The sequence below is a fragment of the Oncorhynchus keta genome, chromosome 12, assembly GCF_023373465.1.
Source record: "Oncorhynchus keta strain PuntledgeMale-10-30-2019 chromosome 12, Oket_V2, whole genome shotgun sequence".
NCBI classification, from domain to species: Eukaryota; Metazoa; Chordata; class Actinopteri; order Salmoniformes; family Salmonidae; genus Oncorhynchus; species Oncorhynchus keta.
This window is the reverse complement of record NC_068432.1, coordinates 16,744,076-16,762,968: the sequence shown is the minus strand read 5'-3', so window position 1 is coordinate 16,762,968 and position 18,893 is coordinate 16,744,076. Positions and strand designations below refer to the sequence as shown.

General features: G+C 44.4%; 1 protein-coding gene across 1 annotated transcript in view; it reads right to left on the bottom strand.

Annotated features, from left to right (window-relative positions):
* The window catches only part of LOC118391044 (rho GTPase-activating protein 32-like), a 228,423-nt gene that overhangs the window by 97,178 nt on the left and 112,352 nt on the right, over nt 1-18,893 (bottom strand). Inside the window, exons 5-6 of the mRNA XM_052457558.1 lie at nt 13,850-13,941; nt 5,772-5,856 (exon numbers count right to left, since the gene is read on the bottom strand). Coding sequence (XP_052313518.1) covers nt 5,772-5,856; nt 13,850-13,941 — 177 coding nt within the window. The remainder of the gene's footprint in view (nt 1-5,771; nt 5,857-13,849; nt 13,942-18,893) is intronic.

Below are 18,893 nucleotides of genomic sequence, written 5' to 3'. Positions count from 1 at the left end.
GATTGCATAGCGGAGAAGGTACGGTGGGATTCGAAATGGTCGGTGATCTGTTTGTTAACTTTGCTTTCGAAAGACCTTAGAAAGGCAGGGTAGGATAGATATAGGTCTGTAACAGTTTGGGTCTAGAGTCTTTCCCCCTTTGAAGAGGGGGATGACCGCGGCAGCAGTATGTGTTGAAGTAGGAAGAGGATAGTGTAGAGTTACAGATAAACAGTAAGGCTGGAGGAGGAGAGCAGCTGGAGGAGGAGTGAAAGTGTTCTTTCCTGGCATTTGCCTGACAGTCAGAGGAGGTTGTGGGCTTAGCTATCATCTGTCCACTGACCTGGTTGGCTTTGAGTGGGGAGTAGAGAGGTGGAGAGAGAGAGGGAGAGGGAGAAAGAGAGAGACAGGCTGGAGCAGGGTCTAGCCGACTGCAGAGTAAGGTGTCTACATTCTCGTCCTGTATGAGAGAGTGTGAGGGGAGAGGAGCCTTGAGTCAGTGAGTTGGGGGGGGATGTTGCCTTTGGGACGACACTTCTGTTTATAGCAGATGGTCTGGTGCAGACAGACAGACGCACACCGCAGTTCTGGGTAAATGCATCTGTGCGCACATGGTGCACACGTCAGCTCTGTGGCTCTGTCATTCCAAAAAGTGTGTGTGTGTGTGTGTGTGTGTGTGTGTGTGTGTGTGTGTGTGTGTGTGTGTGTGTGTGTGTGTGTGTGTGTGTGTGTGTATCCATGTGTGAGAAAGAGACCGAGAGCATTGGGGTTTCCCAGCCCATTGCCAGGTTAAACACTGGCCCTCTGCTGAATGGTAAGCCTCCATAATGAGTGATCCCAAGCTAAACAATTCCCCCATTGTGTGCAGCTGCAGCAGCCACACACATAAGTGTAAAGTTTCCTCCTCATTTTGTGTGTATGTAATTTGGGTAAATGTAAAATAAATAACAAGGAATGGTTGTTGAAGTTGCCACCTACAATGGCCAGCTGTCAACCTCAGATGTATTTTGTGTGTGCTGCCCTCAAATGTGATGTTGAAAAACCCATGTCCCAAATACACTACATGACCAAAAGTATGTGGACACCTGCTCATTGAACATCTCATTCCAAAGCCATGGACATTAATATGGAGTTGGTCCCCCCTTAACTGCTGTAATAGCCTCCACTCTTCTGGGAAGGCTTTCCACTAGATGTTGGAATGTTGCTGATGGGACTTGCTTCCATTCAGCCACAAGAGCATTAGTGAGGTCGGGCACTGATGTCGGGTGATTAGGCCTGGCTCGCAGTCAGCGTTCAAATCAAATTTTATTGGTCACATACACGTGTTTAGCAGATGTTATTGCGGGTGTAGTTAAACACTTGTGTTTCTAGCTCCAACAGTGCAGTAATATCTAACAAGTAATATCTAACAATTTCACAACAATACACAAATCTAAAGCAAAGGAATGGAATTAAGATGGTATACATATTTGGACAAGCAGAGTCGGAGCGGCATAGACTGAGATACAGTAGAATATTAGAGAATACAGTACATACATATGAGATGAGTAATGCAAAATATGTAATTCAATTGTGCATCTGTAAAAGTTTGAGAGGGTCTTAGGGGCCAAGCCAAATTTCTTCAGCCTCCTGAGATTGAAGAGGCACTGTTGCGCCTTCACCACACTGTCTGTGTGGGTGCACCATTTCAGTTTGTCAGTGATGTGTATGCCGAGGATCTTGAAGCTTTCCACCATCACGGCGGTCCTGTCGATGTGGATAGGGGCGTGCTGTTTCCTGAAGTCCACGATCAACTCCTTTGTTTCGTTGACATTGATTGACGTTATTTATTTTCCTGGAACCACACTCCCAGGGACCTCACCTCCTCCATGTATGAGGTCTCGTCATTGTTGGTAGGCCTACTACTGTTGCGTTCCAATTCATCCCAATGTTGTTCGATGGGGTTGAGACCAGGGCTCTGTGCAGGCCAGTCAAGTTCTTCCACAAAAATGTCTGTATGGACTTCGCTTTGTGCATGGGGGCATTGTCACACTGAAACAGGAAAGATCCTTCCCCAAACTGTTGCCACAAAGTTGAAAGCACAGAATCCTTTTGAATATCGTTGGATGCCTAGCCCAAACCATGAAAAACAGCCACAGACCATTATTCCTCCTACACCAAAATGTACAGTTGGCATTATGCATTAGGGCAGGTAGCATTCTAATGACATCCGCCAAACTAAGATTGGTCTGTTGGACTGCCAGATGGTGAAGCGTGATTCATCACTCCAGAGAACGTGTTTCCACTTCAATGGCGGCAAGATTTACACCACTCCAGCCAAAGCTTGGCTTTGCTTATGGTGATCTAAGGCTTGTGTGCGGCTGCTTGGACACGGAAACCCATCTCATGAAGCTCCAAAAGAACAGTTATTGTGCTGAAGTTGCTTCCAGAGGCAGTTTGGAACTCGGTAGTGAGTGTTGCAACCAATGACAGACGATTTTTACACTCTACCCGCTTAAGATCTGGGCGATCCCGTTCTATGAGCTTGTGTGACCTACCACTTCAGGGATGAGCAGTTGTTTCTCCTAGACGTTTCCACTTCACAATAACAGCCCTTACAGTTGACCGGGGCAGCTCTAGTAGGTCAGAAATTTGAATAACTGACTTGTTGGAAAGTTGGCGTCCTATGATGGCACCATGTTGAAAAGTCACTGAGCTCTTCAATAAGGCCATTATACTCCCAACGTTTGTCTATGGAGATTGCATGGCGGTGTGCTCGATTTTATACACTTGTCAGAAATGGGTGTGGCTGAAGTAGCCGAATCCACTAATTTGAAGGAGTGTCCACATACTTTTGTATATAGTGTATTTAGGTGAGACGAACAAATAAAAGCCCCCACTGAACAGACGGGGACCACTTTAAGTAGCCTAATATCAGAGAGAGGCTGATATGTCTGTCTGTGGGTGACATGAAAGTGTCAATACTAAACTGCTTACGAGATCAATTGATGGGCGGAAATTTAAATGGCTGGCTTTCTATGAAGCCTGCTGCTCAGTCACTGTCTGATATTAGGTTAGAATAAAGATTGACTATTTGGTTTGAACCTACTGGAGCTTCAAGTCTAAATTCTAGACAAAGGGGAAACTGGGACCAGTGTATCCCATTCAAGCTGTACCTATAGGGGCAAACAGGTCTATGTGCACAGACAGTGACAGTTACCAAAAATCCTCTTGGCTGAACTACAAAAAATCTTTGTCGGGTGAAAACGCATTATCTACTGGCCTTTACAGAATCATTACCAATTAAGAGATTGCTGTCAAAAGTCAGCCTGTCTTCAATGATTCCCAATACATCAGAGTTTTTCAATCAATAAGCTTCTATTCCCAAATCATTCTCCTCACTCCAAAAGGTTCCTTCCTCTCCCCCTGTCCTTTCCTTCAACAACCACTGATCTAGTGTGGTCTTTGGTGAAAACAGGACAAAGAGCCCTGTGTGAATAAAAAGCACCCTCTTTCTTTGAATAAATCATGTTCATTTCAGATCAGAGATATTTTCAGATCAGAGATACTTCAAGATATGTGAAGAACAAATGGAAGGAAGGAAGGAAGGCCTTTTCTCCCCGGGTCTTCGCATAGGGTTTCTGTCTGTCCTAACAGTGAAGATGGCAGCAGGCTTCAGTTACACACGACAGTGCGACTGTCCACAGGGAGAGGAAACATTGGCATACCGGCCATCCCTGAAGAAACCAATACAGAAAACATGCAGGCCAGGGAAGTAATACAAAAAGGAGCCGTAATTACAAAGCAGTCCTAAAACCACCACGAGGCAGGCTGCAATGCATCAAGCAGCCACAGAGGAACAGAGCCAGCATAGAGTCGACGAAACCCAGCTGGGAAACCAACATGTCATCTGAGAATGGCAGAAGCATAGGATTGCATATAAAATCACTGAATGTATAGGATCTGTATGGACAGGGAAACAGTGTGGAACACTTGTTCTTCAGCCAATGGTGATTTAGAATGATGCTAATTATTTTCGTCGTATCACGATGTGATTGTGCTGGTTAGTGGAGCCTCCAGGTGGAGAGAAAGTGGAAAGTCAACGCAGGATTCTGCCCACCACGACGCGACATCTTCCTGGAGTCTATCTGCGTTCATTCTGAGACAATGCTGACCTCTACTGGACGTGGAGAAGAACTACATCAACATTCATCACAAACGAGGGGATGAGTTTCCACGCTACTTATGAAATATTATCATAACAGGATTCAGAATGTTCTGGGTCTCTTACAGTTCTTGCAGCTCTATTGTCTATAATTGTACATTTTAGTAATTTAGCAGATGCTCTTATCCAGCGCTACTTACAGGAGCATTTAGGGTTAAGTGCTTTGCTGAAGGGCACATTGGTAGATTTTCAACAAGTCGGCGTGGGGATTCAAACCAACAACCTTTCGGTTACCGGCCAAATTCGCCGAACCGCTAGTTTTCCTGCCGACGTGTGCATGCATCATGATCTGTGTGTGTGTGTGTGTGTGTGTGTGTGTGTGTGTGTGTGTGTGTGTGTGTGTGTGTGTGTGTGTGTGTGTGTGTGTGCGTTCCATTACCCGACAGCCTTAATCCTCTCTAGCACCACAACAGTGGAGCTCTGGGTTCCCTGGTGGCATTGCAGCCCCTTCTGTGTGTATGTGTGTGTGTGTGTGTGTGTCTCCTCAGTCTGCACAGGGAGGGAGCCATTGGGCCAGGCTCAGATAATCAACCTATCCTTTCACCATATGGAGAAGCACTCAGTAGAGAAAGGAGTCGGCAGAAGTGGGAATTAAGCCTTACGTATAGCGGATTTATGATGTAATATCCATTGGGTAAACAGTGCAGATCTGACTGGGGGAAATGCCTCTCATGCTAACCATTGAAATGTGTGTTGATTTTTGCCACGTAGATAAACGTTCTGATATAAAGACTTGGATTAGGAGATTTGTATTACTTGCCGCTCGGGTTGCTTCCCTCCTAATCTCAGTTTAGAATGTTAAAAGTTGGCTATTTAGCCTATGTTTTCCGGTGGGTTGTACTCTGTCAACATCTTAGCTGTCCTACTTCATCAGCGCTGAGGGAATTTGCGGGGAATTTGCTTCCACTTCTCCAGTCCTTTCACATCAGGGGTGAGTTTCTCAAAAACATAAAGATCTTTAGCACTAAAAATCATCTACAATACATTACTAGGCAATGGAAGAAAAATGACCTCAATGCTAAAGTTGATTTTTTTTTAAGGGAGACAAGGAGAGAGGAGACAAGAAAAGATGAGGCAAGGAGAGAGGAAGCCAGTATAGGAGTCATGGCGTACAAGAAGGCCTGTTAATGTCATGTTTTGGGTGGGGAGGGGAGAAAGCAACAACAGCTGGTGCTGCTCATTGGTGAGGCATGTTAATTACACTTAACATCCCTTCCATTTCTCCTTGAGCCAGAGGCCTCTTCTGCTACAGGGGTCCAGCAGGATTCCACACAGACACACACAACATGCTCAATACAGCCACACAGCTAGGGCTCTCCTACCATTCTTTCAGTATTGTCAACATTGTTATGAAGATTTACGGGCAAATCACAACCACCCAATACCACTGGCAAAATGCCTTCATGAACTATGTAACCAGCAAAGATTAGCACTGGGCCATACAGTGATATTCCACTCAAAACAACTCCACAGTTTTCATAGTAATATAAATATATCACAATCAAGGTAGGTACCTTGACACACCAGATGGTTCACCATTTTTGAACAACATTGCAGCATCATAGTGCCCTGCTAAGTGCTTGCTTACCTGGATGGCGCCAAAGTCCACGTTCTCGTAGTGGAAGTGGGCGCACTCGGCCAGCTTGGGGAAGTGGCCTTTGGTAAAGGACAATCTGAAAGAGAGACAGACAGTGGTTAGGATGAAGCCAGGCCTAAGGCGCTGACAGAGAATGAAGCGTGTAAAGGGGGTGGAGGACGGGCTGTTGCGGTGACCGTACTACTGCCACAATAGCAGTCATGACCTCAGTATAATTCCACATGACCGTTGAGTCACGGTCATCTCCTTTTATGCCCTCTGGTCATGCTTTGGTAGAACCCAACTTGCTAACTACCATCAGGTCCTAATGGACTGGTATCCAGGGCTCTATTGTCCCTCTAACCGCTCTGACATCAATGCAAAGGCAATCAAAAAATCTCATCAAAACTGTAGTCCTATCATACCTTTATAAGTAACCTCACTGTGATGATCAATTTAAAGAAAGAAGTTCAACAGTGGGTTGAAACAGTGTAAAACATGAATGTTGTTTCAAAACTTAACACAATGAAACAGACAGCACTTTCCAAGGTGATGATTCATTCAAAACAGCCATACGAATATTAGAGATTATGTATGGGCGTATGAGCCCAGGCCCCAAAAATATAAAAATGCTGATTGTGCCATTATACAATACATTGCCTACCGCATATTTTGAAAAACATAAAACAAAAAGGATTTAAGATGTCATTGGTACATAATTGGTCTAGCATGTACTCTCAAATGATTATTTTATTTTAAGAATCGCCGTTGAGCGTGAACTGTATTATTATGGATACTGGATGGACTGGGTTACCTTATGCTGCGAGTCAACATTTCTATCCATGAGCTTGGAAAGAGAACGTATAGCCATAGGCGATACTGTTGGTTCATTGACTGTGCAGGGGGGCTTACAGTTAGAATTCAGAAAGTGAATTTGTATTTGTTTGAATTAGTAATTGGGCCTGGAGACACATTACCTTTAACTCTACAGAATATCTCACCACGATGCACGTTTCCATCTCCCCTCTCTCTCCTTTATTCCTTTCTGGAGCGAGCAAACGGGATGCCAACAGTTTAGTGAAACACACTACATGACCAAAAGTATGTGGACACATGCTCGGCGAACATCTCATTCCAAAATCATTGGCACTAACACGGAGTTGGTCTCCCCTTTACTACTATAACAAGTAGAGCATTAGTGAGGTCGGGCACCGATGTTGGGCGATTTGGCCTGGCTCACAGTCAGCATTTCAATTCATCCCAAAAGTGTTTGATGGGGTTGGGGTCAGAGTGCAAAGGGGGTGGGGGACGGGCTGTTGCGATGACTATTACTGCCACACCGGCAGTCATGACCGCAGTATACTTCCACATGACCGTTGAGTCACGGTCATCTCCTTTTATGCCCTCTGGACATGCTTTGGTAGAACCCAACTTGCTAACTACCATCAGGTCCTAATGGTCTTGTACTCAGAGCTCCATGGCCAGTTCAGTTCTTCCACACCGATTTGCAAACCATTTCTATACGGACCTTGCCTTGTGCACGGCCGGTTTGTCATGCTGAAACAGAAGAGAGCCTTCCTCAAACTGTTACCACAAAGTTGGAAGCACAGAATTGTCTAGAATGTCGCTGTATGCTGTAGTGTTAAGATTTCCCTTCACTAGAATTAAGAGGCTTAGTCCGAACCATGAAAAACAGCACGAGACCACTATTCCTCCTCCACCACACTTTACAGTTGGCACAATTGCATTTGGGCAGGTAGTGTTCTCCTGGCATCCGCCAAACCCAGACTCGTCCGTTGGACTGCCAGATGGTGAAGCGTGATTCATCACTCCAGAGAAAGTGTTTCCAAAGGCGATGAGATTTACTCCAACCAACACTTGACATTGCGTATGGTGATCTTAGGCTTGTGTGCAGCTCCTCGGCTATAGAAACCCATTTCATGAAGCTCCCGACAAAGTTATTGTGCTGACGTTGCTTACAAAGGCAGTTTGGAACTCGGTAGCGAGTGTTGCAACCGAGGATAGACAATGTTTACGCGCTACGCGCTTCAGCAATCCGCGGTCCATTCTGTGAGCTTGTGTAGTCTAACACTTAAGAGCTGAGCCGTTGTTGATCACAGACATTTCCACTTCACAATGACATCACTTAGAGTTGACCGGGGCAGCCCTACCGGGGTAGAAATTTGACAAACTGACTTGTTGGAAACGTGGCATCCTACAACGTGTGCCACGTTGAAAGTTACTGAGCTCTTCAGTAAGGCCATTCTACTGCCATTGTTTGTCTATAGAGATTCCATGGCTGTGTGCTCAATTTTATACACCTGTCAGCAATGGGCGTGGCTGAAACAGCCGAATCCACTAATTTGAAGGAGTGTCCACATGCTTTTGTATATATAGCGCCTTCCTAAAGTATTCAGACCCCTTGACTTGTTCCACATTTTGTTATGTTACAGCCTTATTTTAAAATGGATTAAATCACTTTTTTTTACTCAATCTATACACAATACCCCATAATGACAAAGCAAAAGAGACATTTTTGCTAATTTATTATAAATAAAAACTGAAATATCACATTTATATAAAGTATTCAGGGACTTTACTCAGTACTTTGTTGAAACACCATTGGCAGTGATTACAGCATCGAGTGGTCTTGGGTATGATGCTACAAGCTTGGTAGAACAGTATTTGGGGAGTTTCTCCCATTCTTCTCTGCAGATCCTCTCAAGCTCTGTCGGGTTGGACAGGGGGAGTTGATGTACAGCTAACTTCAGGTCTCTCCAGAGATGTTCGATTGGGTTCAAGTCCGGGCTCTCGCTGGGCCACTCAAGGACAGAGACTTGCCCCAAAACCACGCATGCATTGTCTTGGCTGTGTGCTTAGGGTCGTTGTCCTATTGGAAGGTGAACCTTCGACCCAATCTGAGGTCGTGAGCACTCTGGAGCAGGTTTTATTTTATTTATTTTTTAAATCGAGGATCTCTGTACTTTGCTCTGTTCATCTTTGCCTATATCCAGACTAGTCTCTCAGTCCCTGCCACTGAAAAACATCCCCACAGCAGGATGCTGCCACCATGCTCCACCGTAGGGGATGGTGCCAGGTTTCCTCTAGACGTAACGCTTGCATTCAGGCAAAAGAGTTCAATCTTGGTTTCATCAGACCAGAGAATCTTGTTTCTCATGGTCTGATAGTCTTTAGGTGCCTTTTGGCAAACTCCAAGCGGGCTGTCATGTGCCTTTTACTGAGGAGTGGCTTCCGTCTGGCTACTCTACCATTAAGGCCTGATTGGCGGAGTGCTACAGAGATGGTTGCCCTTCTGAAAGGTTCTCTCATCCCTACAGAGGAACTATGGAGCTCTGTCAGAGTGACCTAAGTCACCTCCCTGGCCAAGGCCCTTCTCATCCAATTGCTCAATTTGACTGGGTGGCCAGCTCTAGGAAGAGTCTTGGTGGATCCAAACTTCCTCGATTTAAGAATGGAGGTCATTGTGTTCTTGGGGACCTTCAATGCTGCAGACATGGTTTGGTACCCTTCCCCAGATCTGTGTCGGAACTCTACGGACCATTCCTTTGACCTCATGGCTTGGTTTTTGCTCTGACATGCACTGTCAACTGTGGGACCTTATATAGACAGGTGTGTGCCTTTCAAAATCATGCCCAATCAATTGAATTTACCACAGGTGGACTCCAATCAAGTAGTAGAAACATTGAGGATAATCAATAGAAACTGGGTCCACCTGAGATCAATTTCAAGTCTCAAAGCAAAGGGTCTGAATAGTTACGTAAATAATATATTTCTTTTTTTTGTTGTCATTATGGGCTATTGTGTGTAGATTGCTCAAGAACATGTTTTATTTAATCCATTTTAGAATAGGGCTGTAAACGTAACAAAATTTTGAAAAAGTCAAGGGGTCTGAATACTTCCCAAATGCAGTGCATAGTGTCCTAGGTGGGGGGATGGAGAAGAAGAAAACAGATGTTACAAGAGAGGAGGGTGGTGGAAGAGGGCAAAACTAGATAGAAACTGAAAAATTTAAGCGAGTGAGGGAGAGAAAGGGCCAGGTCTGAGAGACATAACGAGAGAGTGAGAGGTAGAGATGAAATCAAATAAAAATGTATTGGTCACGCACACAGTTTCGCAGATGTTATCGCAGGTGCAGCGAAATGCTTATGTTTCTAGCGCCAACAATGCAGCAATATCTAGCAAAACAAAATGCATACACAATCCAAAACATTTTTTTTTTAAAGAACAAGAAATGAAGACATGAGAATGTGCAACATCAGAACAACTCCAGAATATAAATACATATATACACAGTACGGTGGAGGCCCAAAACATTTAAAGTCATATTTTTTAGATAAAACTATATTAATATAATCACGTACCCAAATAACTGATTAACTGATAATATGGTGACAACGATGTAGGCTGTGTGTAGCAGTTTGGCTTGGAAAGTTTTTTTTCGCCTGGTCACATTCAGCGGCTGCGTTGTGCATTGAGGTCCACAAGCGAAGGGAAGAGAAGGAATACAACGTGGCTGTTATCGGCTGTCATTCCGCCGATTCTGTTGAAAAACATTTCTTAAGCGCAAGCAAACAGTACAAACCGGGGATAAACATACCTGAATTTGTCCAATAGAAACGCTTGTTTGCATTTGTTGGCCTAATGATTACACCCTATATCACCTCAAATTTGGCTCTCGACCTGTGTGCACCTACATTGTAAACTTTCATACATAGGCTAGGTTGTAGCAACCTCATAGCCTAAACCAACAAATATAGAGCTGGCTGGGTTTTCTGTGCATCGGCAGGACAGAGCAGCTACGTCCGGAAAGTCGACGGGCGGGGGGTCTATTTGTCCATAGCAGCTGGTGTGCAATGTCTAATATTAAAGAACTCTCGAGGTATTGCTCGCCTGACGTAGAGTACCTCATGATAAGCTGTAGACCACACTATCTACCAAGACAGTTCTCATCTATATTATTCTTAGCCGTCACCAGCCTCATCAAAAAGTGCATCGACAACGTCGTCCCCACAGTGACATTAAGTACATATCCTAACCAGAAGCCATAGATTACAGGCAACATCCGCACCGAGCTAAAGGCTAGAGCTACCGCTTTCAAGGAGCGGGACACTAATCCAGAAGCTTATAAGAAATCCCGCTATGCCCTCAGACACCGGCGCTGATGGTCGTTGGATGTGGCAGGGCTTGCAAACTATTATAAACTACTCAGCGAAACACAGCCGCAAGCTGCCCACTGTCATTTTCAAACTCTCCCTGACCGAGTCTGTAATACCAACATGTTTCAAGCAGACCACCATAGTCCTTGTGCCCAAGAACACTAAGGTAAACTGTCTAAATGACTACCGCACCGTAGCACTGACGTGAAATGAAATGCTTTGAAAGGAAGGTCATGGCTCGCATCAACACCATCATCCCGGAAACCCTAGACCCACTCCAATTCGCATAACGCCCCAACATATCACGCAATCTTCTATTGCACTCCACAATGCCCTTTACCACCTGGACAAAGGGAACACCAATGTGGGAACAGTGTTCATTGACTACAGCTCAACACCATAGTGCCAACAAAGCTCATCACTAAGCTAAGGGCCCTGGGACAAAACACCTTCCTCTGCAACTGGATCCTGGACTTCCTAACGGGCTGCCCCCAGGTGGTAAGGATAGGCAACAACACATCTGCCACGCTGATCCTCAACACCGGGGCCCCTCAGGGGTGCGTGCTAAGTCCCCTGTACTCCCTGTTCACCAAGCACGACTCCAACACCATCATTAAATTTGTTGACGACAGGCCTGATCACTGACAACGATGAGACTGACCACCTCCTTAAAAGCCTTGCAGTGCAGTGTGGAGACCTTGCAGTGTGGTGCCAAGACAACAACCTCTCCCTCAATGTGAGCAAGACAAAGGAGATGATTGTGGACTACAGTAAACATCGACAGGGCTGTAGTGGAGCAGGTAGACTTTCAAATTCCTTGGTGTCCACCTCACCAACTATCATGGTCCAAACACACAATGACAGTCGTAAAGAAGGCATGACAACACCTTTTCCGCCTCAGGAGACTGAAAAGATTTGTCATGGGTCCCCAGATCCTCTAAAAGTTAGACAAAGGGCACACTCGAGAGTTGCATCACCGTCTGGTATGGCAACTGCACGGCATCTGACCGTAAAGCACAACAGAGGGTAGTGTGTACAACCCAATACATCACTGTGGCTTCTTGCCATCCAGGACCTATATAAGAGGTGCCAAGTCTAGGTCCAAAAGGCTCAACAGCTTATACCCCCAAGCTATAAGACTGCTGAACAATTAATCAAATTGCCACCCGGACTATTTACATTGACACCCCTTGTTTTTACACTGCTGCTACTCGCTGTTTATTATCAATGCAGTCACTTCACCCCAACCTACATGTATAAACTACCTCGACTAACCTGTAACCCCACGCATTGACTCAGTACTGGAACCCACAGTATATAGCCACGTTATTGTTATATCATTTTTTTAACTTTATATTTTTTACTTTAGTTTATTTAGTAAATATTTTCTTGTCCAACTCAAATCATCAAGTTTGCAGACGACCCTACAGTGGTAGGTTTGATTACCAGCAATGCCGAGACGGCCGACAGGGAGGAGGTGAGGTCCTCGGAGTGTGGTGTCAGGAAAATAACCTCACACTCAACGTCAACAAAGCAAAGGAGATGATCGTGGACTTCAGGAAACAGCAGAGGGAGCAGCCCCCTATCCACATCGACGGGACAGTAGTGGAGAAGGTGGAAAGTTAAGTTCCTCGGCATACACGGCAAACTGAAATGGAAATGAATTGGTCCACCCACACAGACAGCGTGGTGAAGAAGGCACAAGAGCGCCTCTTCAACCTCAGGAGGCTGAAGAAATTTGGCTTGTCACCAAAAGCACTCACAAACTTCTACAGATGCACAATCGAGAGCATCCTGGCGGGCTGTATCACCGCCTGGTACGGCAACTGCTCCGCCCACAACCGCAAGGCTCTCCAGAGGGTGGTGAGGTCTGCACAACGCATCACCGGGGGCAAACTACCTGCCCTCCAGGACACCTACACCACCCGATGTCACAGGAAGGCCATAAAGATCATCAAGGACAACAACCAACCGATCCACTGCCTGTTCACCGCGCTATCATCCAGAAGGCGAGGTTATTACAGGTGCATCAAAGCTGGGACCGAGAGGCTGAAAAACAGCTTCTATCTCAAGGCCATCAGACTGTTAAACAGCCATCACTAACATACCTACTCAATCTCTAGCCACTTTAATATTTAAAAATTGGATGTAATAAAAGTGTCACATTTAACAATGCCACTTTATGTTTACATACCCTACATTAGTCATATCATATACTGTACTCTATACCATCTACTGCATCTTGCCAATGCCGTTCGGCCATCACTCATCCATATACATTTTTATGTACATATTCTTATTAATTCCTTTATACACACAAGTGTAAGGTAGTTGTGAAATTGTTACATTACTTGTTAGATACAGTGCCTTGCGAAAGTATTCGGCCCCCTTGAACTTTGCAACCTTTTGCCACATTTCAGGCTTCAAACAAAGATATAAAACTGTATTTTTTTGTGAAGAATCAACAACAAGTGGGACACAATCATGACATTTATTGGATGGGGCTGCCTCGGGGAGTCCAAAGGATTCAGGTCAGGGAAGTCAAATTTCTGGTTGAATTTCTGGTGAGTGACCGACAATCTAATGTCCAAAACTTATTTTTGGCTGTAGGTAATAATACTAGAAATGTTCTGATCAAATAATGTAACAAATAACAAAACTGCAAAGTTGGCTAGGAGCTAGAAAGAAGGCGACTGTTGATCGAGACAGAGAATGGAGATAAGACAAAGGTGGAGTGAGACCGGTGAAAGGAGAGATCGAGTGGGGTCAAAGTCAGAGGGAGATAGAGAGAAAGAGAGGGGGGAGAGAGGAAATCAGAGTCGAGTGCAAGAGAGATGTGCAGCAGATGTGAGATATGGCCGTTTCGGAAGGCATGCGGCGGGCTAAGTCTACTCGGTCAGTCGACCCACTCACTTCTTGACGTTCTTGACCTTCATGCTGGCCGTGCTGCTGCAGGAGCGCAGGAGGGGCTCAGTGCTCAGCTCGGGGACCTCAGCACTCCGCGCCTGCATGTTGCAAAAGAAATGCATACCCGTAAATAAATGACCTGTGACAACTCCATGAGTTGACTGCATGCAAGAGGAACCCAGGGAGAGCGCAAAGCAAAACTGTTCAAATAAAAAATTCCAAGATGTTGTGACGAGCTACTTTTTATATATTTTTAGTTGTTATATTTTTTATGTTAATTGGACAGAGACCGTGACAGAGTGGAAGTAAAGTTAGGAGAGTGCGTTAGAAGGACAGTCCCTACTAGCTAAGTTTGACCCCTGAACCCACGGCAGAGGCTAATCTATGACAGAGGGAGGTTAAAATACATTTGACGACATTAAATCATATAATCCTGTGTCAACACAGACCGCCAGGGAAGGGATAAGAGCAACACTAAGTTAACAGAGAGAAAGAAGTCGATCCAGAGATGGTAAAGAACGAGCGAGAAATAGTAAGGAAAGTAAAGAATGAGGGAGAGAGAGAGAGAGCAAGAGAGAGAGAAGACAGGATGAGAATGTGGGGAAGTTTGGTCTCTTTCTAGCTGGCTGCAGCCAAAGACAGTGAAGGTGAAATGCAGAAAAGCATTCCCAATGAGGTCAGAGAGACAGGAGCCAGGTGGGCCGGGGTACAAAGAGCATCCTGTCAGGCCTGCACTAGCTGTGAATGGGAATACAGTGGAGAGAACAAGTATTTGATACACTGCCGATTTTGCAGGTTTTCCTACTTACAAAGCATGTAGAGGTCTGTCATTTTTATCATAGGTACACTTCAACTGTGAGAGACAGAATCTAAAACAAAAATCCAGAAAATCACATCGTATGATTAAGTCATTCATTTGCATTTTATTGCATGACAAGTAGTTGATCACCTACCAACCAGTAAGAATTCCGGCTCTCACAGACCTGTTAGTTTTTCTTTAAGAATCCCTCCTGTTCTCCACTCATTACCTGTATTAACTGCACCTGTTTGAACTCGTTACCTGTATAAAGACACCTGTCCACACACTCAATCAAACAGACTCCAACCTCTCCACAGTGGCCAAGACCAGGGAGCTGTGTAAGGACACCAGGGACAAAATTGTAGACCTGCACAAGGCTGGGATGGGCTACAGGACAATAGGCAAGCAGCTTGGTGAGAAGGCAACAACTGTTGGCGCAATTATTAGAAAATGGAAGAAGTTCAAGATGACGGTCCATCACCCTCGGTCTGGGGCTCCATGCAAGATCTCACCTCGTGGGGCATCAATGATCATGAGGAAGGTGAGGGATCAGCCCAGAACTACACGGCAGGACCTGGTCAATGACCTGAAGAGAGCTGGGACCACTGTATCAAAGAAAATTATTAGTAACACACTACGCCGTCATGGATTAAAATCCTGCAGCGCACGCAAGGTCCCCCTGCTCAAGCCAGCGCATGTCCAGGCCCGTCTGGATGATCCAGAGGAGGAATGGGAGAAGGTCCTGTGGTCTGAGGAGACAAAAATAGAGCTTTTTGGTCTCAACTTCACTCGCCGTGTTTGGAGGAAGAAGAAGGATGAGAACAACCCCAAGAACACCATCCCAACCGTGAAGCATGGAGGTGGAAAAATCATTCTTTGGGGATGCTTTTCTGCAAAGGGGACAGGACAACTGCACTGTATTGAGGGGAGGATGGATGGGGCCATGTATCGCAAGATCTTGGCCAACAACATCCTTCCCTCAGTAAGAGCATTGAAGATGGGTCGTGGCTAGGTCTTCCACAATGACAACGACCCGAAACACACAGCCAGGGCAACTAAGGAGTGGCTCCGCAAGAAGCATCTCATGGTCCTGGAGTGGCCTAGCCAGTCTCCAGACCTGAACCCAATAGAAAATATTTGGAGGGAGCTGAAAGTCCGTATTGCCCAGCGACAGCGCTGAAACCTGAAGGATCTGGAGAAGGTCTGTATGGAGGAGTGGGCCAAAATCCCTGCTGCAGTGTGTGCAAACCTGGCCAAGAACTACAGGAAACGTATGATCTCTGTAATTGCAAACAAAGGTTTCTGTACCAAATATTAAGTTCTGCTTTTCTGATGTATCAAATACTAATACTAATGTCATGCAATAAAATGCAAATGAAGTGCTTAAAAATCAAACATCATACGATTTTCTGGATTTTTGTTTTAGATTCCGTCTCTCACAGTTGAAGTGTACCTATGATAAAAAATTACAGACCTCTACATGCTTTGTCAGTAGGAAAACCTGCAAAATTGGCAGTGTATCAAATACTTGTTCTCCCTACTGTATATATCAGTTTAGCCTGTGTGCCAATCCCTTTCTGTTCTTTCTGCTTTAGCCGACTCCATTGTTATTGCTGTTTGGCATCGAAAATGTTTCTGCTAAAGTAAATAGAGTAAAAACCAGGCTCGTAAGAGCTACTAGGAGCAGGGAAACACTGGTAGCAACCACTTCATTTCTTCCCCTAGGGGAGAGACAAGAAAGGCTTATGAAGTCGAGCCAAAACATTCCCAGAAGTTGTACCTATAAAATATTCAACTGCGTCTTAAAGAAGGCAAGGTCTCTTCAAGGCTGGCCAAATAAAGGAACTCCCTGAACACTTGAGTTGGTAGATATTATGCACAGTAGCCTACGTCGCATTAACTGACGCTGAATGTGAAGTATTTTGGGTATGTATTGCACTTTCACATTTAGGCGTTATTCAAATATACAGTATTTCTCGATTAACAACTGGTACATTTGCCTAGTCACATGCAGCATGTACATTTTTTCTTCTAGGCCTATTTGCATTTAAGTAAGCCAATGATAACGCATTGTCTTTTGCAGTAACGACCGGAACAATGTGCATTCAGTCAACTGTTATGACACGTAGAGAACTTGGCAGACTTATTGATCTTTTCATCCTCTGAAATACCGCACAACAACCACTGCCTGACACGTATGTCCGCTACTGCCATTTCGGCATACTGCTACCCACTGTGACCGTTAACTATTCACAAGTATTGGCCCCTTCATAATAACAAAATACAAACTATAACAAAGAACAGTAGATATGCCAATGTTTCAAAACTGATCAACATTCATTAGCGGTAGAGATATGGCTGTGTGTGTGCCATCTTGCACCCCATACCCTATATAGGGAATAGGGTGCAATTTGGGACACTAACTGTGTCTCTCTGCCACTGTATTGAATGTTTGTGGTTCCAAAGTGAGCATGGTGGCAGCCAACTGTCATGTTACCATGGAGACGGCCTCATTTCAGCTAGCATGTTGCTGAATGTGGCTCAGAGTGAAAAAAAAATACTTCAGCTTGGATGGAATTGAAATAATGAATGATTTCAGCAAATGAATGAGTTAAGATATCATATCACTAATGGAGACTTTGGCGTATTGGAAATATAGATTTTTACTAAAAGATGGGATAACTTGAATTATATATGAGAGGGGTTACATTAATTGATTCATATCTATCTTATAATAATTAGATTAATATTGAATCTGATTGAAGTGGTTTGTTTAAACACTACAATGTCCCCATTACAATTCTTCTTAAGTTTAGCCTACATATACTGAACAAAAATATAAACGCAATCATTTCTATGATTTCAGTGAGTTAGTTCATGTAAGGAAATCAGTCAATTGAAACAAATAAATGAGGCTGTAATCTATGGATTTCACATTAATGGGCATAGGCCCACCCACTGGGGAGCCAGGCCCAGCCAGTCAGTTAGTTACCCCCACACAAAAAGTCTTAATAACAGACAGAAATACTCCTCAGTTTCAGCCATTCCGGGTGGCTGGTCTGAGACGATCCCACAGGTGAAGAAGCCGGATGAGGTGGTTTCGGGTTGGTGTGGTCATACGTGGTCTGCGGTTGTAATGCCGGCGGGACGGGCTGCCAAATTCTCTAAATCAACGTTGGGGGCGGCTTATGGTTGAGAAATTAACATTCAATTCTTTGGCATCAACTCTGGTGGACATTCCTGCAGTGAGAATGCCAATTGCATGCTTCCTCAAAACTTGAGGCATCTGTGGCATTGTGTTGTGTAACAAAACCACACATTTTAGACTGGCCTTTTATTGTTCCCAGCACAAGGTGCACCTGTGTAATGATCTGATTAAAGAGCATGCTTATTGATATGCCACACCTGTCAGGTGGATAGATTATCTTGGCAACGGAAAAATGCTCACTAACAGGGATGAAAACTAATTTGTGCACAACATTTGAGCGAAATAAGCTTTATGTGCACATGGAACATTTCTGGGCTCTTATTTCAGCTCACTTTGCTTTTATATTTTTGTTCAGTGTACATAAATCATGTACAATAGATTAGCTTCTGATACATACCCACTACTTCTAAAGTTACATTATTGATGTCCATGAGAGGCATCATCATCATTTCACGATTGGGAGCTGAGGCTTGGATGTTGATGCAGCATTTCAGTTTGACATCAAGACATTTCCCTAACAGTTAAGACAACCAGTTCATTAAAGGATACTGAGATAAAACGGTGTCAGGGAGCCAACGAGCCCCAATCAAAGAGGAGCCTTGTTGTCTAAGTACTGAATGTTTGATTAGCACTGACACTGTCGGGGTCTCTCTAAGCTGGGATGCTGTGTGGGTGTGTGTGTGTGTCTCTCTCTCTCACAACTGGGACCTCACGATACGCATTGTGACTCTCACAATTCTATATGCATTGAGATTTGATACTACGATTATTATATGTACACTACCATTTAAACTTTTGGGGTCACTTAGAAATGTCCTTGTTTTTGAAAGAAAAGCTAATATTTTGTCTATTAAAATAACATCAAAATGATCAGAAATACAGTGTAGACATTGTTTATGTTATAAATGACTATTGTAGCTGGAAACGGCAGATTTTTCTGGAATATCTACACAGGCGTACAGAGGCTCATTATCAGCAACCATCACTCCTGTGTTCCAATTGCACGCTGTGTTCGCTAATCCAAGTTTATAATTTTAAAAGGC